General features: G+C 47.4%; 1 protein-coding gene and 1 long non-coding RNA gene across 2 annotated transcripts in view; both read left to right on the forward strand.

Annotated features, from left to right (window-relative positions):
• The first annotated feature begins 6,190 nt into the window (after positions 1-6,190).
• LOC139439091 (anthrax toxin receptor 1-like) lies at positions 6,191-9,625 on the forward strand. The gene is made up of 5 exons (XM_071215576.1): positions 6,191-6,256; positions 8,146-8,230; positions 8,335-8,368; positions 9,382-9,461; positions 9,539-9,625. The coding sequence occupies exons 1-5, from the start codon at positions 6,192-6,194 to the stop codon at positions 9,623-9,625; spliced, it is 351 nt and encodes a 116-aa protein (XP_071071677.1). The 5' UTR covers position 6,191.
• A 357-nt stretch (positions 9,626-9,982) lies between these two features.
• The window catches only part of LOC131279029 (uncharacterized), a 28,175-nt gene continuing 11,086 nt past the window's right edge, over positions 9,983-27,071 (forward strand). Inside the window, exons 1-3 of the long non-coding RNA XR_009186371.1 lie at positions 9,983-10,024; positions 10,143-10,203; positions 18,332-18,430. This is a non-coding gene — a long non-coding RNA (uncharacterized lncRNA). The remainder of the gene's footprint in view (positions 10,025-10,142; positions 10,204-18,331; positions 18,431-27,071) is intronic.

A 27,071-nucleotide genomic window follows, 5' to 3' on the forward strand; every position in this document is an offset into this window, starting at 1 on the left:
GGATGAGGGGTCGGTCCAGCTCTGGACGAGGGGTCGATCCAGCTCTGGACGAGGGGTTGGTCCCGCTTGGGACGAGGGGTCGGTCCGGCAGCAGACGAGAGATCGGTCTCACAAGGGGTTGCGCGGTTCGGCTGACGGGGTCACCCGGCGAAGCCAGCGATGAAGGGGTCGCCCGGAGAAGCAGGCGACAAACTGGGGACAAGGGAGGCCAGGCCCTTGTCGGGGGCTCTCAGGACTGGAGGGCACATGGCAGAAGAACTACCGCGGAGACAAGGTAAACAGGCAAGTCCACTTTATTGAGGGAGAGGCAACAGTTTTATAGGGGCTGGGGAAGGCTGATTGGTCGAAGCCATGCCCTGTTCTGATTGGTTGCCAGCGAAAGGTCAGTGGGCGGTACTGGATGGGGGAGGGGTGGTGGTTAGGGATTGGCTGTCACTGTTGCTGGGGGAAGGGGCAGGGTTTAGGGATTGGTGGCTGCTGTTGCTGGGGTGGAGGGCAGACTGGAGTTTCCCGCCCACACCTGGCTGTTGCTGCTGTCGGGGGAAGGGAAAAGGGCAGATTGGATTTTTCCGCCCATGCCTGGCTGTTGCTGCTGTCGGGGGAGGGGAAAAGGGCAGACTGGAATTTTCCGCCCTGCGCCTGTGCAGGGAGAAAGAAGAAGAAGGGTGCCGCCCCACAAGGCATCGTTGGCGCCATCCGGGAGGAGGGGTGGCCACGGAAGCATGGCGGCTGAGAAGGGGAGACCCGAGGGCACTCTGCGCCCATGCCGAGCTCCCTTCAGGGGTGGCGGTGAGTCCGACCAGCCACCCTATTATGGGGGCAGCGGCTTGGCCTGCCGCGGCCGCTCCCCCGCCAGGCCACACTTCAGCCCGAGGGGTGACCGCAACCTGGAGTAGATGGTTGAGGAGCGGCTTCTGATAGGCTGATGACAGATCTAGAACCTGTCCTAAATTCTCTTCCAAAGGGGAGAGGTCCTGCCTGTCCTGCTCCTCTCCTGGGCATCTCCGAGTGTCCCTTCATCTCCCTTTGGCCTGTGACATGCAGTTGGTCCATCTTTTCTTTGAGGCTTCACACAGCTTGCCTCAGGGGGCTGCAGCCTGGAACCCCCAGTTCACACCAGGCCTGAGCCAGTGTCACAGCAGAGATCTAGCCAACGGCCCGAGGCAGTGAGCCTGGAGTCTTCCAACAAAATTCTTTCAACCCATGAAATAGGCTGCCACACAGCTTCCCTACAGCCTTGGCTGTGACTTGTACCCCCTTCCTCAGCATCCTTGAGATCCTGGTGTACTGCTGGATTAAGTCAGTTTCCAGGAACTGACCTTAGGAAGGCAGCAGATGCACAAGGATGAACAGAGACAGACAAGGCAGCAGTTACTCTGTGCTCTCCCTTTCAGAGGGCCATCCAGGTTCTCTTGTTTTCACCTTCTCAGGACCCCTCACAAGGCCACAAGGAGGCACCTGTGGCTGATGTGCAGGTGTGGAATAAAGGGCATTCCAGGGTAAAGGCTGGATGGGATGCCTGGTCCCACCTGCCTGCCTCCTGTCCTTTCCTCTGACACTCCTGCCATCCACCACTTCCTGCTGGGAGTTGTCATCTCACTGCCCAAGAAGCATCAGCCTGCTCCGGACAGTCCTAGTAGCCAAATGTTGGGGCCTCTCCCCAAGATGCTTGAGACCTAGCAGCTCACTGGATGCCCTTGCAGGCCAATGGCCCCATGTGGCTTTTGTGGTCTGACCTCAGTATATTCAGGCAGTGGGAAGATCAGGAGGAAGGTACAGGCTTAATGCTGAAACATATTTTTTCCACCCTGTCTTGTTTGCTGCTTGGTTTCAGGATTCACAGCTCACAGAGTGGTTAGGGACCTCACAGGTCATCAGGCTCAATCTCCACCTGGGGACAGAACTGCACTGGTAATCTACCTCCACTCACACATGTCCAGTGCCCAGGGACACATTCTTTACGGAGACACGTGAAGATAACTCTGAATTTTAGGTCAGGTTTCCTTGCATGGACCAACATTTTCATACCCTGCAGGAATGGCCCCATCTAAACTGAAAATTAACCTCCCATCTCCTGACCTCCAGTCCTACCTTCCAGAAGCAGCCACTTGCAAAACCTCTTCTTTTGTGAGCATGTTGCACATTATTCTGATAACATGGTTGTACTGAGTACAGTTTCTTATTAAAGTTTACATATTATCTCTTGAACTCTTCCATTTTCCTAACAGAGTTAAATAATTTCAGACTAAGTATTTATTGCTTACTTTGCAATTACAATATATTGTTTATAGCTGAGCTATTTATTATGGTGTTTAGTTTTTAATGATTTGTTATGTTTATTTTTTATCTTGTTACTTCAGGGATCTTTTAGTTTCCCATGCTTTCTGATTATGTAGAAGCTTCCCTCTTATATAACTAGCTTCCCGATTTTTTCATAGATATTCTCTTAATTCTCTGAGACTGTGAATTGCAGAATTTTTACATTTTATCCTGCTCACCGATTCTTCTGAATTTTTCTGGTTTTTGCTGTAGGTACTGATATTTTGGTCACAAATTTTAAGAGCTGAGGTGTTCCTCGAGTGTCTGACCATCTTTGTCCATTCTCATGTAAAAGGGGGGCACAAAAACACTATCATGGCTCATTGTGCCAGAAGCTTTTTGCTATTCCACATTGTGTCTTTCTCCAGTCTTTGGGTATCCTGTGACTCATTCTACTGGCCATAAGCCTTTGCTTTCTTTCTGTAGCCTAGACCCTCCTTCAAAATCATCTCAAACTGGGAACTTTCCTAGATGGTGTGTGTGAGTTGATGACTCTTGCTTCCTATAAATATTCTTGTAATTGTAATTCCTTGGAAGGCCCTTTTCAGTCAGGGCAAGAAGAGAAGAGTAGAGAGAAGTGTTAGCATTAGCTAGGAAAAGGAGGGGCCTTGTACTTTTTCCTGTGGGCTGAGAAGGGTAAAGTCTGTACTGTGAGTGCCTTTTCAGAAGCTAGAGCTTTGCAGTCCAGAAGTTGTCCAATGCTAGAGAAGACCCAGAGTGCCTGCACCTCCTGCAAAGGGCAGAGCAGGTGCTTTGTGATTGGAGACGGGTTCTTATCCATGCTAGCCCCAGAAAGTGTGGCCAACGACTTGACCTGCCTGACCCTCAGTTATCCCATCTGTGAAATGGTAGTAACACCGGTCATCAGGTTGTCCTGGAATTGGAAGTCATGCATAAAAAGTGCCTGGGATATAAATACCCCATAAATGATAGTCCTGATATCTTTAGAACCATCTGTCCTTAGTTTTCTCATTGTCTGCTGGCAGTTTTACTTATTTAAAATTTTTTTTTAAAAGATAAATAGATCACACAACTCTTATGTTAAAAAATGCAAGTTCCCATATGCCCCACTCCCCACTCCCCGCCCCCCACCCCCACTCCTCCCACATCAACATCCTCTTTTATCAGTAAGGCACATTCACTGTATTTGGTGAATACACCCTGGAGCGCTGCCCTGCTGACCGTTTTAGACACAGCCTAGAGGAGGCAGTAAAGAGGGAGGGGAGGAAAAGGTTGCTCTTGCGTGTATAGCAATGTCTGTAAACAGGACATGGAGATTTGTTTTAGTTTCCTCATTGCTAAAGCAAATACCATACAGTGGGTTGGATTAAACACAAAGCCAGCTAACAGGGAGGTGAAGAAGGTCAACCACCACACCAGGGAGCCAAGAGTGCCTACAACTGCAAACAGGAGAACTGTATCCATCATCCAAGTGGAAGCTAAGCCCCCTCTTGATACAGAGGTGGAGTGGACATAACCATCCCAGGGTCCACAGGATGGAGGAGGGGAGTATGGATTAGAGCAGGCTTGCTGATACTCTATTCTGGAATTGTGATTAGTGATGGAAGTAAATGTGGCATTGAGGTGGAGAAAGTGGCCATGGTGGCTGCTGGGGGTGGGGAGTGGGAAGAAGAGATGTGATGTGTGGGCATTTTCAGGACTTGGAACTGTCCTGGGTGATACTGTAGGGACAGTTACTGGACATTGTGTGTTCTCCCATGGCCCACTGGGTGGACTGCGGGAGAGTATGGTCTTAAATGTGGACCATTGACCATGTGGTGCAGCAGTGCTCAGAGATGTGTTCATCGAGTGCAGTGAGTGTCCCATGATGTTGGAGGAGGTTGTTGTTGTAGGAGGAGTGGGGTAAGGGGGTGGGGGGTATATGGGGACCTCATTTTTTTTAATGTAACATTGAAAAATAAAGACAAAAATTTATTGGCTCATGGTTTTGATGCTAGAGAGGTCCAAGCCAAGATGATGCTTTCTTCCCGAAGACTGGCCTCCCAGGGCAGGCTGTTTAGGTCTTTGGTCCTGAGCCCCTATGTCATGATGCAATGCACATGGCAGCCTCTCCTGGTCTCCCCCTTCTCTTCTAGGCTCTGTTGACTTTTACCTTCCAGCTGCTCCCTTTCTGGCTTTTTCTCTGTGACCTTACCTATAAGGTCTTCAGTAACAGGATTAGGACCCATTCTGGACCACATACTACTGAGGCAACCTCATCAAAGTCCTTATCCTCAAGGGTTCATACCCAGAGTAATGGATTTAGTTTCAGAACATGTTTTTTTTATGGGATACAGAGCTCCAAACTGCCCAAAGTTATATTAATTGCTGGAAGGGAAAGGAAGGGCCTCCCTGTGGGTTGGTCCCTCTGATGCATGCAATAGGGGGGACTTGAGTGGTCACAGATCCAGGGAGAGAGCCAGCAGGGAATAAGGAGGCCTAGGGCCAGCCTTGCCCCCATGACTTACCTCTGCAGGCCCTCAGACTGCAGGGCTGCAAGGAACCCAGGCACCTACCACTTCCTTCCATAACCTGAGTCATGCCCAGCTCCACAAAGCTGTACACAACAGATCTGTGGATGTGCAATGACCTTGAACCCAGGGAAGATACGTAGATATGAGCAGCTTCTCACCTGGCCAAAAGGGGCTCTGAGCCTCAGCCTCCTCCAACCACCTCTCTTCTTCCAGGCACTGAACACAACCTGGAGAAGCTTCTCCATTTACACAGAGGGAGAAAGAGCCTGAAAGTGTGGGTGGGAGGGCCTGGGGCTTTCCCTGCTGGTCAGCACCTGATGGGCTCAGCCAGCCAATCCATCACCCCCATCCTGGCCCACTCGGCTCCTCCAGTGTCCACACCTCCATCTGCCTGGGGCTGACTTGGCTTCAGCACTGGAAGGTCCTGGTCCAGGAAGCTCCTCTGACCTGGGCAAATGGGCTGGGGGCGCCCCTGCCCTGCTCACCAGATGAGCCATGGGGCCTGACGGCTGCTGCTCTCCAAGGCTGTGTCCGGGAGGGAGGCGCCTGTTAGAGAGGCTGCTGGAATTGGGGGACAGGTAGAAACTCTGCTTGCCCAACAGGGCACCTCGTCCCTCTGACCCATGCCCTCTTGTCCTCAGGTCGACGTTTGTGGGGAAAAGCTGGAGGAGCATAAACAGATTTGTTGCTGACATCACCAATAAATTAAAGAAGTATGGCTTCTCCGAGCTGCGGGCCCCTTGGGCTGTGGGAGCTCGGCCCCGGCCAGGCAGAGCACACATCCCTTGGAGCCTCCAGGGGCCTGCATGTCCCTTGGGTGGGAGCCCCGAGCCCAGGGCTCTGAACAAGAGCAGAGGACAGATGGAGAGATGCCAGTGGACGCCCCCTATGGTGGCCGAGGGGTGGTGCCAAGGGGAGGGAGCTCAGTAAAATCCATCCGTGGCCAGGACAGGGAGGTGGGGACCAGCTCCCCAGAGAGGGCTAATTGTTGGAGGAGGGGCGATGGGGGAGGGGAGATGGGGGAGGGGAAGGAGGGACAGAGCTGCAAGAATATCACAGTAGAAGGGAGACGCCTCAGAGATGCGAGTGCAGGTCTTGATGTCACTGCAGGTGTGTGCAGGTGTGCGCAGGTGTGCACAGTTGTGCACAGGTGTGCACATGCGTCTTCTGGGGTGTTGGGCTCTAGGGGTGGGCAGAATGCCATCCTGGCACCCGCTCTTGCGTGAAGCCTCCAAGTCCTTCACTCAAGTTGTCGGCACTGCCTGGTGGGGAGTGGGCTCAGACGTGAGACGCGGTGGGGAGGGGACGGCTGGGCGGGGACCCGGCCTGGCTGCCTGGGCATGCGGCTTCCCGCTGTGAGTGGCCTCTCACGAGTGGGTGCTTCCTCGCAGCCCGAAAATGCGGATCGCCTTCATCACGTTCGACTCTCAGGCCTACGTGTCCATGGACCTCACGTCAGACGAGTAAGACCCCCGGATGTCCTCAGTGGACCCAGAGGCCCCACAGGGCAGTGAGGAGCAAGCCCCAGTGTCAGGCTGGCCCTCACCCAGGACCCGGGTTCCTCGGGGACGCCTGGCACCTGGCACTGCCTCCCCCATTGTTCTCTCCTCACCCCTTGCCCTGTCTCCCTTGTCCCGAGCACCCGCTGGCAGCACGTCCCTTCATCAGAGTCTCTGAAGAGTCCAGGGACCCAGGGGGGCTGGTGGAGACTCGTGCATGTTCTGTCTCAGCCCTGCTTGTGCTGTGAGCCCAGCTCTGTGCCTGCTCATCCCCCTCTAGATTTGGGGGGGCAGGGTCCGAACCAGGCGGGACGATGGCGGCAGTCAGGGTGCTGGAGCAAAGGGTCTGGGGAAGCCAGAGTGGGTCAAAAAGAGGAGCCCAAGGGCAGGGTCCCGCAGGCGTGGGACAGGCACAGGTGGGGGCATGTGGTGGCCTGAATGGGGTCACAAAGCCTGGAAGTGGGGCTGGTGAAGTGCCTGGTGGCCGCAGGGTCCAGGCACTTGGGGACGCCAGAGCTGGGGCCCCATCCCGAGTGGGGAGCCCAAAGTAGCCTTGGGTACATGTCAGCCTGGGGGTGGTGCCTGGGGTTGGAGCAGAGCAGGCTGCCCGCACCTTGGAGGGAAGCCAGGGCAGCAGGGGAGGCAGGAGGCAGCACCCAAGGGGGGTGCCGGGGGGCCAGGCCTCCCCATGGTACTCCAGGAGGAGCTGCAAGGGCTGATGCTCTGGGCAGGGGTGAGAGCATGGAGGGGGAGTGGGTGTCATGTGGGTTTGGAGGTGGGAGGAAGCAAGTCTTGGAAAGCTACTGGGTGGGGACGTGGTGTCCAGGGGAAGCTGGCCTGGGGCAGGAAGGCCCCCCCAGGCAGGAGGCTGCGGGAGCCTGCAGGAAGGACACGTGCAGGGAGCCCGAAGTCCTCAAGCAGCAGCCCTGGGGGCGCGTGGCCTGCAGCAGAGCTGGGGCGGCCTGGGACTGGTGCTCCCACAGGTGCTCCCTGCCGGAGCTGAGGAGGGGTGGGCAGAGGGGTGGGGTAGGGCCTGAAGGGTCCCTGGACTTGGGAGCAGAGGGAGCCCGACCCCCTGGGGGGTGTGGAGAGCGTGTGGCCATGGGTGGCAGGTGCAGGGTCCTGGTGGATCTGCTGTGGGGGCAGAGGCCAGAGCACAGGGACTGGGTGGCCCCAGCTGGGCTGTCAGGAGAGTGAGACCAGGGAGGGGGGTCCTAGGGCAAGAGGTACCTGCAGGAGGAGGGGCTTGCCCAGGGAGGGGGAGCCTGCACACCAGCCTCGAGGGGCCCCAGCCCCACCTCCTGGGCTGGGCAGGCCTGTGAGGCCACCCACACGGCCCCCCCCTCTGCCCACAACCCACCCTCTTCCCAGCTTTTGGCCTTTCTCCCCCAGCAGCCCAGGAACCCTCTTAGGCCTATTTGCTGCTTCCTCTAGCACTGACACAAGCATCTAGTGGCACTGAACCCCCCCCCACACACACAGGGGGCTGCTGAACAGGGGAGGGGGTGGGCAGTGGAGAAGCAGGATGAGTTTTCCCAAACTCAGCTTCCCATGGGCCACCTGCGGGGGGTCCCCCAGGAGTTCCACAGAAACACTGGTCCCTCGTGAGTGCTGCCTCGCAGCTGCATGTGCAGGGATGCCCCCGCTGTGGAATGGATGGTCAGAGGCAGGGCCCCTGGGGCTGGGGGCTGGGTGCTGTGGGTCAGGGATGCACCCAGCAAGCCAGGCCGAGCCCATGGGGACAGCGGAGCCCTGTCTGCATGTGAGATGCACCAGCGTCCTTGCACGTCCACGCAGAGTGACGGTGGGAGGGCCACGCCCACCTCCACTGCCTTCTCCATGTTGCGTTTCAGAGAATATCTTCAACAAGGTCTTCGGAGACTCATGCGTGAGCGTAATCTGGTGCCATCTTCCTACGTGAATGTAGGACTAGAGAAGGTACAGCTGCTGGAGCCTGGGGAGTTCATGCCTCTGTATCACGTTCTTAGAGGGCTCCTTGCTCATCTAACCCCCTTGTCCAACATTTCCTTCTTTTGTTGCAGGCAAATATGATGATGAGAAAATCCAGCTCTCAAGGTAAGCCCCCTCCTGCCCTCTGTGTTCTCAGGGGCACAGGGCAAAGCCGGGTTTGGGCATCAGCGCGTTCGGGTCCCGATCCCTCCCCTACGTTCTAGCTCTGAGCTGGAGGAAGTTCCTTACGGTCTCCCAGTTACAGATTCCTCTGTATGAGGAGGCTAAGATAATACCCACCTCGCCTTTACGAGAACTAAGGTATCTGCCTGCACCTTTGGATTTGAGAGGCTGCAGGTGCATCCAGGTGAGGCCACTTACCTCTCTGACCTGCAGTTGGGAAAAGATAAGGAAGCAGACGAGGGCCCCACGCAGACATAGGGTTTGATTTACGGAACGTCTTCTCGACTGCCACCCTTTGTTGCCTGCTGAGCCCTCTGAGCTGCACTGTGGCTTTCGGCTCTTCTTCCTTCCACCCTGTGCCTCCCTCCCTGATGGTATTGGGTGCTGTCCTCAGACCAGGACTGATGTCCCTCCAGGCTTCTCAGGGGGCTGCACTGGGGTTTGCAGAGCCCTTGGCTGGGCGCATGGTGCCCCTTCAAGGGCCTTGGCCAGGGGCTCTGGGGCCCGGGACACTGGCAGGAACCCCCAGGCCAGCCCGGCTCAGGGATCCCTTACCCTAAACCTTCAGCCCACCCATTTCAGCAGGTCAGCCTGTGGTCTCCCTGCTGTTCTGGAGTCTTGCACCTGTCAGGTGCATGAGCTGGGTTTCCCTTCCTGGCACAGGTGGTACCATCTGGTGGGGGAGGGTGGGGCAGCCTGGCAGAAGGGGCCCTGAGTTGGGCTCAGTCTCCTGTCTGCCAGGTGGGTCCTGGCTCAGGCCCTTCTCTGCTGAAAGCCTACAGAGTAGGGTGGCTGGCACATGCATCCCGGTGAGCTGCCCACGCCTTGCCTGCGAGGACTTGGTGTGGGGCACTGGGCCGTGTCCCAGCATGGGCAGCCCTGCAGTTCTGCTGCCATGGCTCCCTGGTGCACCCCAAGTGCCATTCCCACCTGGCCCCTCTTTGCTTGTCCTCCAGGTAGGAAGGTCACCAGAGTGGTCTATGCTCTGACGGCTGCAAACATACCTCAAGGGGCAGACTGGCTGGCTGCGGAGGAAGTGAGTCCAATCCATCATTACAGCCATTATGCTGCACTGATTCTGGGGAATTCTACTCAACACCTTCTTTCTCTTAGGCTCGAAAGGCTCGGAAGATGGGAGCTATCGTTTTCACCATTGGTGCGAACGACTTTGAGCAAAAACAGGTAAGTGAGAACAGGTAATGCAGGGGCCGCCCTTGAGCCGGATTGGGGGCAGGTGTCAGAGGCTGCTTTCCCCAGGTAGCCCAGGGATGCCATCCTAACCCTCCCCCCAATTACTTGGGTCTACCCCGTCCACTTTAAAGGATGGAGTTGGCAGGCTCAGTTGCACCCCAGCTGAGGGTGGAGGCCGTCCCCAATGAGTTCTGCTGCAGATGAAGGATCTAGTTCCAGGGAAACACTGCCCAGACCCTGACGTGTTGGCCAGGCACTATCCCATTTGTGGAACCAGCTGCCCCTTCCATGCCCTGGCTGTGCATCCCAACCACCTCCTCTCCCTCGTAGCTGGAAGGAATTGCACATTCCAAGGACCATGTATTTGGGGTCCCTGATCTGAACTCCCTGTCAAGCATCAGTTCCCAGGTGAGTGGAAACTGGACGTGAGAAGCCCGATGGGTGTGAGAAACTGAAAGTGAGGAGGGGCTTGTCGAGAATCTCCCCACAGCTAACACCCTGCCCTTCTGCCCACTGTGGATTCTAGGTAATTGAGAAGAGCTGCATCGAAATTAAATATCTGGAACCTACCAATGTCTGCATGGGAGGTAAGGGCTGAGGTGTCACTGGTGTAGACAGAGGTATGTGTGTGCATGTGCATGTACATCCATGTGTGTATGTGGATATGCATGTGTGTATGTGTGTGAATCGTGTGTGTGTGCCTTTCATGAGTGTATATATGTGCATGTGGGTGTTGGCATGTGTTTGTGTGTGTGTGTATGTACATGTGTTGTTGTTGTGGTTGAGGCTGTATAGACCCCAGAAAAGCATGTTCTTAAAGCTATTCCATTCTTGTGGGTGTGAACCTAATGTACATAGGGTCTTTCCCTTTTGATAAGGTTACTTCATTTAAGGCATAGCCCAGGGTTGTTCTCTGTCCTATTACTGGAGTTGTTTAAAGTGAATGAAATTCAGAAGAAGAGAGAGACAGCAACAGAAGCAAGATGCTGGAAATAAGGACACCCAGCAGATGCAGCATGTGCCATGCAACATACATTGGAGTCCAGGATCATCAGCAGGTGGTCTTCAGGAAGAAGACCTCAGAACTGTAATCTGAAAGCAAATAAATCCCCACTCTAAAAGCCAACCCATTTCTGGTATGTTGCTTTTGGCAGCCTAGCAAACTGGAACAGATTTTGGTAATAAGAAAGTGGGTAGCTGCTATTGCAAATACCAAAAATGTTTAAAAAGCTGTTAGATGGGACAACCAGCAAAATGGCAACAGAATAAGGAGCTCCTGGAGTCAGTTTGTGCTACAGGGCAGTTAGTAATCCCCCAGAGCTGTCTAAAACACCTGTTTGGGGCTTCCAGGAGACCAGACAAATATCCTGCAACGTCAGGAGCTATTCTGTGTCTAGAAATGGAAGTTCCACTTCCAAAAACCAGGAAGACATGTTTGGGCACCAAATTCAACTACTAATTAGAAAATTCAGTGGGTTCAAATATAATCCTAAGAACTGCTAAAGTTTGAGCCAGTCCAAGTTTGAAAGAGGCCAGTAGCCACCATTTTGACTCCATCCCCCTGGATGAGGGTAAGCCAGGTTGACTGAAAATTACAGTGAAGGTAGGGACCAGCTTCTTTCACCAAGATCATCCTGCAGTCCTAGCCTATGCTTCAGCCCCACCTCTAGCAGAGAGGAAGCTGGCAGGCCCTACACCAGCCTCTCCGGCTAACTATGGGTTCATTTGTTTGGCACGGACCAAATAGTCAGAAGTCTACCAGGTCATCTGTCATCATTTTGGGCCTGCATGGCATAGATTGCTGCCCACACCTGCAGCTTCATCTCCTCCCCAGGCAGGGAAGAAAGGAGCTTGAGCTTCATTAGTCTCTCTGGGCAACTGCAGTCTAGGCCTGTATGACTTGGATTATTATACAAGGCTGCAGCTGTGTCCCTACCCCTGGCAAAGGAGAAAACTGGGAGAAGCATCATCAGTCCCTGGGGCAATGAGGGTAGCTTGAACCTCCACAGCTTACAGCACCAATGACATCCTTGGCTTGTACTAAATAACGAGCAAGGGAGAAAAGGCAAGAGCCCTAAAGAGAGAAACTGCACCCAGAATAAATACATTTAGTAGCCACATGCCAAGCAGCAACAAAAAATTACAATCCACACCAAGAAACAGGAAGATATGGCCCAGTTAAAAGAACAAGACAAGCCTCCACATTACATAAAGGAGTTAAGACATCTAATCATAGATGTTCAAACAAACCTCAATAAATTCAATGAGATGGCTAAGGGGATTAAGGAAATGAAAAAGACATTGGATGAGCACAAAGAAGAATTTGAAAGCATACATAGAACAATAGCAGATCTTATGGGAATGAAAGGTGCAATAAATGAGATTAAAAATACACTGGAATTATATAATAGCAGATTTGAAGATGGAGAAGGAAGGATTGGTGAGCTTGAAGAAATGAACTCTGAAAGCAAATACACAAAAGAACAGATGAAGAAAAGAACGGAAAAAATTGAACATGGTCTTGGGGAACTAAATAACAGCAAGAGAAGTGCAAACATTCATGTCATGGGTGTCCCAGAAGGAGAAGAGAAGGAAAGGGGGCATAAGGAATATTTGAAGAAATACTGGTAGGAAATTTCCCAACCCTATTGAAGAATATAGATATCCATGTCCAAGGAGCACAATGTACTCCCAACTGAATAAATCCAAATAGACCAACTGTGAGGCACATACTAATCAGAATGTCAAATGCCAAAGTCGAAGGGAGAATTCTGAGAATAGCAAGAGAAAAGCAATACATAACATGTAAAAGATACCCAATAAGACTAAGTGCCAATTTCTCATTAGAAACCACAGAGGCAGGAAGACTGTGGTATGATATATTTAAGACACTGCAAGAGGAAAACTTTCCAGCCAAGAATCTTATATCCAGCAAGATTGTCTTTCAGAAATGAGGGAAAGTTTAGAATATTCACAGATAAACAGAGACTGAGAGAGTTTGTAACCAAGAGACCAACTTTGCAGGAAATACTAAAGGGCGTGCTAGAGCCTGAAAAGAAAAGACAGGAGAGAGAGGCTTAAGAGAGATTCTACAAATGAAGAACATATCAGTAAAAGTAAGTAAAAGTGTAAAAAGAATAGTGAAAATAAAATACAAAAGATAAAACCCAAATATTTAGAAATAAACTTAACCAACAATGTAAAGCATTTTTATTCAGAAACCTGCAACTCATTGTTAAAAGAAAAAAAAGACCTAAATAATTGGAAGAACATTCCATGCTCACAGATTGGAAAACTAAATATCATTAAAGATATCAATTCTACTCAAACTGATAAACAGATTCAATGCAAACCTGATAAAAATTCTACCAGCATTTAAAAAATAAATGGAAAACACACTTATCCAATTTATTTGGAAGGGTAAGGGGTCTTTAATAACCAGAAACATCTTAAAAGGAAAAGTGAAGTTGGTGGACTCTCACTTCCAGTCTTTAATTCATATTACCTAGCTACAGTGGTAAAATAGCATGGTCCTGGCATAAAGACAGACACATAGACCGATGGATCCAGACTGATGGTTCAAAAATAAGACCCTCACATCTATGGTTTAGTGATTTTTGACAAGCCTGTCAAACACCTCCAACTCGAGCAGAACAGTCCATTCAACAAATGGTGCTGAGAGAACTAGATATTCATAGTCAAAAGAAGGAAAGAGGACCCCCCTATATCTCACATTTTCTACAAAAATTAACTCAAAATGGATCAAAAATCTAAATGTAAAAGCAGGAGCCATAAAGTTTCTAGAAGAAAATGTAGGAAAATATTTTTAAGACCTGGTGGTAGGTGGTGGAGTCTTAAAGGAGATAAGAGGAGGACTGAGGTATACCACTGATGTTTAATGTATGTAAAAGTTTTAATTAACCTTACTGTAAAAGTGTGGAACTGTATAGAGTTGAAGGTACCACATTACAGTTAGTAACAGCGGGTTTATAAATGGGAATGTGGCTGAAAAGGGTAGTCTAGGAATGTAAATGCCAATTGACAGAAAGCTAGAGAATTACCTAGGGACTAAATCACACAGTAAAACCAGAGGTGGGTGGGAATTGTGGTTGATGGTACAGATGCAAGAGTTCTTTGTGAGCTAGAGCAGAAGTACATCACTACTGCAGGTTGGTGGGAATGTGATGAAGCACGGGAAAACAATTGGAGTGACCTATGTGCTGTAGTTAACAGCAGTGATGTAATATTCATGCACCGATATTAAAGATGTACTGTGTTGATACTGTTTGAGTATGGAAAAAGTGTGCCAAATATATGCTATGGACCTAGTAATGATCAATGATATTATCTCATAATCTGTAACAAATGTTCCACCATGGTGTGATGTGTTGACAGAGGGATGTTGTATAAGCATTCTGTACATGTACATGATTGTTTTGTAAGTTTGTAACTTCTATCATAAAAATACATTAAAAACATAATAGCAGGGTGGTTTGGGGGGAAAATATACCAAATAAAAGATAAGGACTATGGTTAGGAGTAAGATTTTGAAGATATTCTTTCATAATTTGTAACAGATGTCTCACAACAATGCAAAATGTTGGTGGTGAGTTGATGTATGAGACCCCTGTATGATGTTATGCATGTTTGCTTTGTAAGTTCACAACTTTTCTATACACATATTATTTATGTGTGTTCATGTATAAATGATATAAACATAAAAAATAATAATAATAGGGTGGGTTAAGGAAAAATAAACCAAATATAAGATTCTTTGGTTATTAGTAGTATTTTAAGGATGCTCTTTAATCATGAGTAAAAAATGCTCCACAACAATGTAAGGTATTGGTGATAGGATGAGGTATGAGAGCCCTGTATGAGGTTTATGTTTCTTACACTAATTCTTTATCTATGTTTATGCATGAGTGATATAATTCAATAACGTTAAAAAATACAAAAAAAAAAAAGCTGTTAAATGGGATAAAAAGTAGAGGTGGGAAGAATTGGGTGGTGCTTGATAGGAAAGGCCCAGAGTACTTTGAAGAAATTGTTGGTAGAAACACAGATGCTAAAGGAACTTCCGATGAGGCCTTATTCAGAGATGATGAGTGTGTCGTTGCAAACTGGAAGAAAGCGATTCTTGTTTTAAAGTGGCAGAGAATTGGGCAAAGTTGAGTCCTGATATCATATGGAAGATGACAGAATTTGGAAATGGCAAGCTTGGAAATGTAGCTGAGGAGATTTGAGACTAAATGTAGAAAATGCAGCCTGGCTTCTCCTTGAAGCTCATAGTAAAATGTGAGAGGAAAGGGATAAGTGAGGACTGAACTGATGGGCACAAAGAGAGCAGATATTGATGACTTGGTAAATTCTGAGCTTCTGGAAAGCGAGTCTCCAGAGAATAGTGCCCCATGTGAAAACATCTCTGAACAGGGAGCTGGTCATCAGTGTGCATCAGGACTGGGAATGCAAACATCCAGGGAGGATCTCCAGAAGATCTTTTGTCTTATGGCTTGGACCCCAGTGTTCTACCTGTGAAACCAACAAGTTTTTTGCAAAATCTGTATGAATGGAGCCATTACCGGTTTGGTCTATAAGGAACAGAAATGGGGTAGATTGATGGAAAAATGACTTCAAAGGCACAACCATGGCAGCTGAGGTCTGGACTGTAGACAGTATTCAGCCAAGAGAGCAGACCAGCCAGGCCATGTAGAAGGTGTGAGTACACCCAGGAGCCTGGAGGTCATCCCTGCCATGTGGAGGTGTGAGAATGCCCGGGAGCTTGGAGGTCAGCCCTGCCATGTGGAGGTGAGAGTACACACAGGAGCTTGGAGCTCAGCCCTGCCATGTGGAAGGTGTGAGTACACTCAGGAGCCTGAAGGTCAGCCATGCCATGTGGAGGTGTGAGAATGCCCGGGAGCTTGGAGGTCAGCCCTGCCATGTGGAAGGTGTGAGAACACCTGGGAGCTTGGAGGTCAGCCCTGCCATGTGGAAGGTGTGAGTACACCTGGGAGCTTGAAGGTCAGCCCTACTATATGGAAGGTGTGAGCATGCCCAGGAGCCTGGAGGTCAGCCCTGCCATGTGGAAGGTGTGAGTACACCTGGGAGCTTGGAGGTCAGCCCTGCCATGTGGAAGGTGTGAGTATGCCCAGGAGCTTGGAGGTCAGCCCTGCTATGTGGAAGGTGTGAGTATACCTGGGAACTTGTAGGTCAGCCCTGCTATATGGAAGGAGTGAGTGCGCTTGGGAGCCTGGAGGTCAGCCCTGCCATGTGGAAGGTGTGAGTATGCCCAGGAGCTTGGAGGTCAGCCCTGCTATGTGAAGGTGTGAGTATGCCCAGGAGCTTGGAGGCAGCAACCTTTTGCCTTGTTGTTGGAAGAGTGCCACCACCCCAGATTTCTCAGATGCCTTGGGGATGATGGAGAGGTTGTTTGCCACCCAGATGCTTGACAAGGTGGGGCTGAGAGCTGGCTGTCACCTCAACATTTGATGATGCTGGAGCCTTCACCCCAGTGTTTGGGGTGGGCAGGGATCCTGTCAAACACCTGGAAAGGGTGGGGCTTCTGATGTACTAGGGCCTGAGGTCACACCGTTGTTCCATAACGACTCTCAGACCTGGAAATCTCATGGGTCTGCCCTGAAGGGTTTCGGAATTGTTTGGGACCCGTGACCCCTGTTTTCCTTCCAATTTCTCCCTATGGCAGTGGGAATGTTGGCCCTATGACTATCCCTTCTGTGTCTCTTGAAGGCAGGTAACTTGTTCTCTGAGTCCCCAGGTCCACAGCCAGAGGAATTGTGCCCCAGGACAGATGACAGCTGTAACTGATTTTGATAAGAAGTTTACTTAATATTGTTACTGAAATGAATTAAGGCTTCTGGGATGTTGTGATGGAATGAATGTATTTCAATATGGCAAGAACATGTCTTTTTGGAGTTCACGGGGTGGAGTGTGATGGTCTGAACCTGTGTAGACCAGAAAAGTATGTTCTTAAAGCTGATCCATTCCTGTGGGTGTGGACCTATAGCAAGTAGGGCCTTTTGATGAGGTTCCTTCAGTTAAGGCCTGGCTCAGGATGGGTCTTAATCCTCTTATTGGAGTCCCTTATAAGACAATGAAATCCACACAAAGAGAGAAAGCCATGGAAGGAAGAAGCTGGAAGCAACACAGCCTGGAAGAGGAGACCAGCAGATGCCACCAAGGACCTTGCAGTGTGACAGAGGAGGCTAGGGTCACTGGCAGCCAGTCTTCAGGAGGAAGATACCATCTTGATGGTGCCTTGATTTGGACCTTTCCAAGGCTCAGAACCGTGAACTTGTATGCTAATAAATCCCCACTGTAAAAGCCAACCCATTTCTGGGATATTGCTTTCGGCAGCCTAGTGGACCAGAACAATTGTGTGTGTGGGCAGGCATGCTTTTGTGCACAGATACGAGTATAAGAGGAGCATGAACCTGTATGTGTGTATGCGTGCATGTTTGTGTGTATGTGTTTCAGACTTCATATGTTGGTGCATGTGGATATCATCATGTGTGTACATGCATGTATATGTGTGTATTTGGGTTGTGTATGTGCATGCACGCATATCCATGTGTGTTTTTGTGTGTTCATGGGCGTGTGTGAGAATCATGTTTGTGTATGTATCTGTCTATGTACATGCAGTGTGTGTGTATTTGCAATGTATGCATATATACGTGTGAGCATGAATATGTGTGTTTGGATGTGTGGTGTGTGCACATATGCATGTGTATGTGCCTTTGTTTATATTTGGGTGTCTATATGTGTGTGCATGTGTTTGTGTGAATGTGTGGTGTGTGAGTGTGTTTGAAGTGTGCAGGAAGTTGCTCATTTGTGAGTGGCTCTGTGAGGGTGCTTGTGGGTATGTGTGTGCAAGTACATTTTTCCCCTCTCAAAAAAAAATGTTTACGAACAAGAAGAAAGGAAAAGCATATTTAGAGCCCCCTCGACACAGCACCAGCCGGTGGAGCACAGGAACACATGAGACGGACGTCACACAGAAAAAATTAGCCATCATCCCTGCTGCGCAAACCTGAGCGGCCATTTGAAACCTGCAAGTCACAGCATCAGAGGACGGGGAGCCCGACAAGTGCGGCTCAGGCGTGGAGGAAAGACATGGCCAAGCCTGACGTCCAGCATGCCCCAGCTCAGTGCAGGAGGAGAAGGGCCTCCCAGTGTGGCAGGGGCGCCTGCTCATCGGCCGGCAGCTGCCTCCTCCCTGATGTGGAATCCTGAGCCCCGCGCCCACCTGGGAACTGGGCAGGAGCCCTCTCCCCGGCCACGGCCATGGGCCCCTGCTGAGCGTGGCCAGCGGGGACCTGCTCGACTGTGACTTTTGGTGCCGGGTCTGCGAGTGTGGGAGGCCCTCCGCACCTGGGCTGAACTCTGCTCTCACCTGTAAAGCAAGGGGTGACTCTGCCCACTGCCAGCATCCCATGGCTTTAGGGAGCCCCTTGGGATTTCAGGGGCGGAGCTCACCCTAAGGAGAGGCCTGGCAGGGCACAGTCAGGGTTTCTAAGAATCAGTGGTGAGAAGAGGCTGCTTGGAGGCGGTGTCCCCCAGAGGTGGTGTCCCCACAGCTGCTTCCTTGCCTGAGTCACCTTGGGTGATCATTCTGGGGCAGCCTGCCCTGAAAGGAAGAGCCAAGCGAACACAGCCCTGAGTGTGTCCTCACAAGCCTGTTCCACGTTGTCCTTGCAGAAAGCCCTGATATCAAGGTGCACGGAAGAGGCTTTGCGAATGCCCTGAATAAGAAGGACATTATTTGCAGATTCAAGTTCAGCAGAACCAAGTTCAAAGGTAAGTACCTGCCCAGATGCCTCTGAGTCCCGAGTGACCCCACAGCACGTGTTGGTTCTGAGACGCCTAGCCTTGCCTGTCCTTGCTGGCCTCTTTCAGTAGATGTAGTAGGGTCAGAGGCAGCATGCCACACAGGGTCAGATGGGCGAGGGGCCTGGCCCCCTCCCACCCTGACCGGAAACAGACCCCAGGCACCTGGAGCAGGGCTGAGCTCTGCCTCGCAGGGAGTCCTCCCCAGGGCCAAGATGGAGGCCACAGGTGGCTCTGGGGGCATGGGCAGCCAGCCTGGGCCCTGTGCCCTGCCTGGGCCACTGGCCCCTGCAGCGAAGGTGGCTCATCCTGAGCTGAGATGAGGAGCCCTGGCCAGGCCTGCGCTCCAGAGTCTGAGGCCCAGGCCCCAGGGCCTTAGCTCCTGAGCCTGTTTTCTTTCCTATAACATGGGCCATGGTCGTGGCAAGATCTCGTAGTAGAGGAGGAGGTGCCCTTGAGGGCATAATAATTGTGTGAAAATGTAAGAAGCAGCCTATTACTTGGCAGGACTGAGGTGCCAGGCACGTGGCCGAGGGTGAGCAGCCTTAGGAAGCAGAGGGCCTGGCAGGTGGCCCCCGGGGAGCTGGGGCTGGGTGGGCCTTCCCCAGAGCCTGGGCTGCTGGGTGGCCCTCAGCACCCTCTGCCTGCCAGCTCCTCGCTGCCTCCGGTTGTTATGGTTGCATTTTCCTGGGCCAGTGCCTTGCCCGGCTGCCTGGTAGACCCAGAACTGCTCCCTTCTCCAGCACTGGTGGGCATCTGCTCCTCTAGGTGGGCAGAGCACAGGGAGGACCTTGGCGCTGGCTCTCCACTCAGGAGAGTGCTGTTCCCCTTTACCTGCCCTTCCCCAGCGTGGGTGGACCCGAGCTCCCCAGTGCTGATAGCCAAAACCATGGAGGGTGCCTTCTAGTTCACCTAGAAGAGAGTTCCAGGTGCAGGCGGAGCCCACCTGACGGCCCTGGAAATGCTTCTGGGTCCTTCCCAAGAGGACTGGGGGTTCCTGTGCCCCCTTGGGGGTCCCTGGTGTCCCCTCTGAGTCAGTGCTGGGCACCGGGCCCCCAGTCACACCACGTGGGCAGAGCCATGGCATGTGGCACATCGTGAGCAGCTCTGATGTGCTGAGAAGAATTTGTCTTGTTCCTTCCAATCACATGTTCCTCTTATTAAAACACCTGGGAAAACTTTTGGAAAACTGAGAAATGAGAAGAAAAATTTAATAGCCAGTATGGCCCCCTGTTCCATGAGTTCTGTCTTCCGCATGTTGTTTTCACGACATGGGGAAGGCCTGTGAATTCGGGTGATGAGCTCGTTCTGGGTGGCCGCTCCCTCCTGATCTGCCTGCCTTGCCCCTCACACAGCTGTCTTGGCCATGAGCCATCTTGGCTGTGACTTGGCAGCACCTGCAGTGCCCTGTGCTTCCTGCCCCTGACCTTGGACATGCTGTGGTCATCCACTCCCTGGGGCTCTGTTTTCCAGGGAATCCCAACCTTCCCACATTGCCTCAGAACCTACTTTGAAGATGAGTTTCCAGATATGTCCAGATCACCAGTTTCTTGGCTCCTCTGACAATTGAGATGGGCCAACACACCCGTCCCCATGGAAATGAACCTTTTGTTGAGAAGAGCCCTGATCCGTGGTGGAAAAGAGAAAAACAATCACAATTGTTAGAGATTCTTAATTATAAGATTGATGTGGCCACAGGGAAGTAGAGGAAAGAATAGAGAATAAAATATTACCCTGATCCAAAACCCAAGTGACTACTGTGTCCAATCTCAAATGCAGCATAGTGAAATTTACTTTCCTAAAATTTATGGAAGAAAAACAGACTGAACTGGAATCAAAGAAACTGTAATCCCCTACAAATATTTCTTCATGAGACCTATGAGTTCCTAAAATTAATGAAGTGGTTAGGGCCATAACTGAGGGTTCTCTTTCATTTTTGATCCATGTGTTTTAAAAATTAAGTTACTCAGGAAATAACACCTGGATGCTAGTCCCATCAAAATTAGCGAGCATTTCTAAACTGATAACAAACTTAGTTTTTTTTAAACAATTCTATTTTATTGAATCATATTAATAAAGCATAAATCCTTCCAAAGGATATAATCATTGGTATTCATTATAATCACATAGTTGTGCCATTCATCACTTCAATCATTTTTGGAGCATTTTCATCATTCCAATAACAGCAATAACAATAATAATAAACAAACAACAAACAAACCAAACTCAACACCTCTCAATCTATGCTTCACCTGCCATACACAGAGCTGTTCTGCTCTTTGTCTAGTATATTTGCATTTACAGTGTGCATGCAGTATCACACATATTCATATTTTACATGAGGTTTCACTGTTATACAATCCCATGTTACATTTTTTAGCTTTCTTTCTAGTAATAAACATTACCTTAAACATACCCTTTCAACCACTGTCATAGCCATATAATAGCTCTGCTAGTTACAAATACCGTGATGTGTTCTCACCTGTTCCACATTTTCTGTCTTTAGCGTGTACTATTTTCACAATAGTACGTGCTAAAGACATTTATTTCCAAAGATTTACAAACAACCTTTTTACCAATTCTGTACAAATTAACCCTCAGCTCTCTATTCTCTAACCTCATTCTATTTTCTGGTGACCTATATTTAAATTATTAACTCCATGAGTTTACATAATACATTTTGTTCATAATAGTGCAGCCATACAGTATTTGTCCTTTTGTGTCTGGTTTACTTCACTCATCATAAGGTCCTCCAGGTTCTTCCATGTTGTCACATGCTTCATGACTTCATTTCTTCTTAAAGCTGCTTAATATTCCATCATGTGTACACACCACAAGTTGTTAATCCATTCATCAGTTGATGGACACCGGGGTTGTTTCCAGCTTTTGGCCATCATGAATAATGCTATGAACATCCATCTATTCTTGTCACTGCTCTCAGTTCTTCTGGGTATACACCCACTAGTGGTATTGCCAGGTCACATGGCAAATCTATATTTGACTTCTTTAGAAACTGCCAAACAGTCCTCCACAGTGGCTATACCATTCTACATCTCCACCAACAGTGAATAAGCATTCCTATCTCTCTGCATCCTCTCCAACTCTTCCAATTTTCAGACTTTTTAATAACGGCCAGTGTAACAGGTATGAAATGATATTTCATTGTAGTTTTGATTTACATTACCTTAATCACTAGTGCTGTATAACATTTTTTCATGTTTCTTTGCCATTTTTATTTCTTCTTTGGACAATTGTCTTTTCAAGTCTTTTGTCCATTTTTTCATTGGGTAGTTTGCCTTTCTATTGCTGAGTTATATGATCTCTTTATATAGCATGTATATTAAATCTTTATCAGATATGTGATTGCCAACTATTTTCTACCATTGAGTCAGCTGCCTTTTTACCCTTTGGACAAAATCCTTTGAGGTACAAAAGTGTTTAATTTTGAGGAGGTCCCATTTATCTTTATTTTCTTTTGTTGGTCATGCTTTTGGTGTAAAGTTTATGAAAATACAGCCTATCACAATATCTTGTAGATGCGTTCCTACATTTTCTTTTTTCTGTCTTTCTTTCTTTATTTATTAATTTTAACAATGGGACATCATTAACTTTACTGACAAAGATTTTCTTACAGCTTCATTGAGACATAATTCACATTCCATAAAGTTAAATGTTAAAAAAGGTACAATTCAGCGATTTTTAGTACATTCACAGAGTTGTGCATCCATCACCACTATCAAATTCCAGAACATTTTATTTTGGGAGTTTTATGGTTCTCACTTTTATATTTATGTCCTTGATCCATTTTGATTTAATTTTTAAAAATAAGGTGTGAGATAGAGATCCTCTTTCTTTCTTTTGGATATGGATATCCAGTTCTTCCAGCACCATTTATTAAAGAGACTGTTCTGGCTCAGCTGGGAGGACTTGAGTGCTTGTCAAAAGCCCCTTGCCTGTAGACATGAGGATCTATTTCTGAGTTTTTGATTCATTGGTCAATCTGTCTGTCTTTATGCCAGTACCATGTTTTTAGTGATGTAGCTAAGTGTATACTTCAAGTCAGGAAGTGAGAGTCCTCCAATTTTGCTCTTCTTTTTAAAGACAGTTTTGGTTACTGAGGGCCCCTTACTCCTCCAAATAAATTTGATAATTGGCTTTTCCATTTCTGAGAAGATAAAAAGGGTGCCAGGATTTTTAATGTAGTGTTGAATCTGTAAATCAGTTTGGGTAGAATTGACATCCTAACGATATTTAGTCTTCCAATCCAGGAACACAGAATGTCCTTACATTTATTGAAGTCTTCTTTGGTTTCTTGTAGCAATATTCTAGTCTTTTGAATATAGGTCCTTTATGTCCTTGGTTAAGTTTATTCCCAAATATTTGATTCTTTCAGTTGCAAATATGGAATTTGTTTTCTCATTTCCTCCTCAGATTTCACATCAGTAGTGTATAGAAACGCTATTGACTTTTGGGTATTAATCTTGTGTCCTGCCACTTTGCTGAACTTGTGTTTTAGTTCTAATAGCTGTGCTGTGGAATTTCCAGGAATTTCTGGAAATAGGATCATATCATCAGCAAATAGTGAAAGTTTTACTTCTTCCTTTCCTATTTGGGTGCCTTTTATTCCTTTATCTAGCCTAATTGTTCTAGATAGAACTTCTAGCTCAATGTTGAATAACAGTGATGGCAGTGCGCATCCTTGTCTTGTCAGTGATCTCGGCAGGAAAGCTTTCAATCTTTCATCGTTGAATACAATGCTAACTAGTTTTTTCACTTATGTGTTTTACCATTTTGAGAAAGCTTTCTTCTATTCCTATCATTTGGAGTATTTTCTATCAAGAAAATGTGCTATATTTTTTCAAATGCCTTTTCTGCATCATTCAAAGGGATCGTGTAATTTTTCTTCTTCAATTTATCAATGTGGTTTATTACACTAATTTTCTTGTGTTGACTCACCCTTGCATACCTGGGATAAAACCCACTTGATCATGGCATATAATCTTATTTTTTAAAATAAAGATTTATTTATTTGTTTGTTTGTTTGTTTGTTTTTAACTTGCTCCCAGATGGCTCCCTTGTCTGTCTGCTCGTTGTGCTTGCTGTGTCTGCTCATCTTCTCTAGGAGGCACCAGGAACTGAACCCAGGACCTCCCATGTGGGAAGCAAGTGTCCAAAGCCCTGAAACACATCCACTCCCTGCTGGCTGTGGTGTCTGCTCATTGTGGTGGTTGAGACTTCTGCTGATTACGGTGTCTGCTGATTGTGGCAGTCTGCTTGTTGCAGCGGTTGCAGTATCTGCTTGTTAGAGCGGTTGCATCTGCTCTTGCGGTGCCTGCTTGTTGCAGCATCAGCTCTCTGTGGTGTCTTCCTTAGGAAGCACTGGAAATCAAACCCAATTTGTTTAGTTCCTCATTGATTTCTTTTAACATTATTTTGTAGTTCTCTGCATGTAATTCCTGTACGTCTTTGGTTAAATTGATTCCTAGGTATTAGAATCTTTTTCTTGCTATTGTAAATGTAATTTCCCCCCTGATTTCCTCTTTGGATTATTTAATATTAGTGTACAGAAACATTATTGATTTTTGCATGTTGATCTTATATCCTGCTACTTTGCTGAACTCATTTATTGTTTCAAGTAACTTTGTCATAGACATTTCAGAATTTTCTAAATATAGTATCATGTCATCACAAAGAGTGAGGGTTTTACTTCCTCTTTCCCTTTTGGATGTCTTTTTTTTTTTTTTTTTACTTCTCTTGTCTAATGGCTTTGGCTAGAACTCTGGCACAATGTTGAATAACAATGGTGACAGTGGGCATCCTTGTCTTATTCTTGATCTTGGAGGGAAAGCTTTCAAACTTTCCCAGTTAAGTACCATGTTGACTGTGAGTTTTTCATATATGCCTTTTGAGGGATTTTCCTTTTACTCTTAACTTTCAAAGTGTTTTTTTAAATCCAGAAAGGATACTGGATTTTGTCGAATGCCTTTTCTGCATTAATTGAGATGATCATGTGTTTTTTTTCCTTTCAATTTCTTAATGTGTATTACATTGATTGATTTCTTATGTTGAACCGCCCTTGCATACTAGTAATAAATCCCACTTGGTTATGATCTTTAAGTCTTTTGATATATTAGATTCTATTGGCAAGTATTTTGTTGAGAACTTTTTGCATCTATATTGATTAGAGATTGGTCTGTAATTTTCTTTTCTTGCAGTGTCTTTATCTGGTTTTGTTATTGGGATGATGCTGGCTTCATAAAATATGTTGAGTAATTTTCCCTTCTCTTCAATTTTTTGGAAGAATTTAAACAGGATTGGTGTTCGTTCTTCTCAAAATGCTTGGTAGAATTCACCTGTGAAGTTATCTAGTCCTGGACTTTTCTTCGTTAGGAGTTTTTTGATGACTGATTCAATATCTTCAAATGTGATTTAAGTTCTTGTATTTCTCGTAGCTTCAGTGTAGGTTGTTTGTAGATCTCTAGGAATTTGTCCATTTCATCGAGGTTGTCTAGTTTGTTCGCATACTATATTCTCTTATAATCTTTTTTATTTCTGCAGGGTCATAGCTGCATCTCTTTCCTTTCTGGTTTTGTTTATTTGCATCTTCTCTCTTCTTTGTTAGTCTAGCTAGGGGTTTGTCCGTTTTATTGATCTCAAAGAACCAGCTTTTCGTTTTGTTGATTTTCTCTATTTTTTAATTCTCAATTTCATTTATTTCTGCTCTAATCTTTATTATTCCCTTCCTTCTGTTTGCTTTGGGAGTGGTTTGATGTTCTTTTTCTAGTTTCTCCAGTTCAGCCTGTTCTGACTTTTGCTCTTTCTTCTTTTTAATATGGGTGTTTAGGGCTATAAATTTCCCCTCTCCAGACTGTCTTCAATGTATCGCATAACTTTTGATAAGTTGTGTTCTCATTTTCCTTTGTCTCAATATGTTTACTGACTTCACTTGCAATTTCTTCTTTTTTTTAAAGGACTCTTTTCTTTTTAAGATTTATTTTATTTATGTCTCTCCCCTTCTTCACCCCCGTCTGCTCTCTGTGTCCACTGGCACCCTCGGTGGCACCTGGAAACTGCATCTCTTTTTTGTTATGTCATTTTACTGCATCAACTCTCCTTGTGTGCGGTGCCACTACTGGGTGGGCTGTGCTTTTTTCATGCAGGGTGGCTCTCCTTGTGCATGGGGCACCCCCATGCAGGGCCGCCCTGCATGGCGTGGCACTCCTTGTGTGCAGCAGCTCTGTGCATGGGCCAGCTCACCGCATGTGTCAGGAGGCCCTGGGTATCGAACCCCGGACACTCCCATATGGTAGCCAGACACTTTATTGGTTGAGCCATGTCTGCTTCCCGCAATTTCTTCTTTGTCTCATTGAATATTTAGGAGTGTGTTGCTTAGCTTCCACACATTTGTGAATTTACCTAGTTCCTGTCTATTATTGATTTGAAGTTTCATTCCATTATGATCTGAGAAGGTGCTTTGTATAATTTCAGTCTCTTTGTATTTTTTGAGAAATGTATTGTGATCTACCATGTGGTCTATCCTGGAGAAAGATCCACGTGCACTTGGGAAGAATTATAACCCACTGAGTTTGGGTGCAACATTCTGCATATGTCTGTTAGGCCTAACACGTATTGTTCAAGTTCTCTGTTTCCTTGTTGATCTTCTAACTGTTCTATCTAATGATATGACTAGTGTGCCAAAGTCTCCAACTGTTATGGTAGAGGTGTCTATTTCTCCCTTTAGTTTTGTCAGAGTTTGCCTCATGTATTTTGGGGCACCCTGGCTAGGTGCATAGACATTTATGACTGTTATTTCTTCCTGGTGGATTGTTCCTTATATTAATATATAATGGTCTTCTCTATCTCTTATAACTTTTTTTTGCAATTCAAGTCAGTTTTGTCCAATATAGCTACCTCTGCTCTTTTTTTGGTTACTGTTTGTGTGAAGCATCTTTTTCCAACCTTTCACTTTCAGCTGGTTTGTATCCCTGGGTCTAAGGTGAAACTCTAGTAAGCAATATATGGATGGTTCTTTTTTAAAAATCCATTCTGTCAGCCTATATCTTTTGACTGGGGAGTTTAATCCATTCACATTCAATAATGCTACTGTACGTACATTATTTACTTATAGCATTTTATTCTTTGGTTTTCATGTATCAAAGATTTGTTTTCATCTGTCTTTTTACTCTTTTGGTTATCCTTTCTGCTATTCCTTCTTCTATCCTGTTTTCCAAACCTCTCTCTCCTATCTTTTCCTTTCAGGCTGTAACTCTTCCTTTAATATTTTCTGCAAAGGTAGATCCTTTTTGTTTTTTTAATAAGTTATCTTAGTTTCTATTTGTTTGTGAATGTTTTACACTGGCTTTCATATTTGAGGGACAATTTTGCTGCATAAAGGATTCTCAGCTGGCAGTTTTTCTCTTTCAATATCCTATTTGTATCATATCATACTGCTGTCTTCTTGCCTCCATGGTTTCTGATGAGAAGTCTGCACTAAGTCTTACTGGGTGTTCCTTGTATGTGATGATTTGCTTCTCCCTTGCTGCTCTCAGAATTTTCTCTGTATCTTTGACATTTGACATTCTGAGTAGTATGACTCTTGCAGTGGGTCTAT

This window comes from Dasypus novemcinctus, chromosome 6 (assembly GCF_030445035.2).
Source record: "Dasypus novemcinctus isolate mDasNov1 chromosome 6, mDasNov1.1.hap2, whole genome shotgun sequence".
Classification (NCBI taxonomy): domain Eukaryota; kingdom Metazoa; phylum Chordata; class Mammalia; order Cingulata; family Dasypodidae; genus Dasypus; species Dasypus novemcinctus.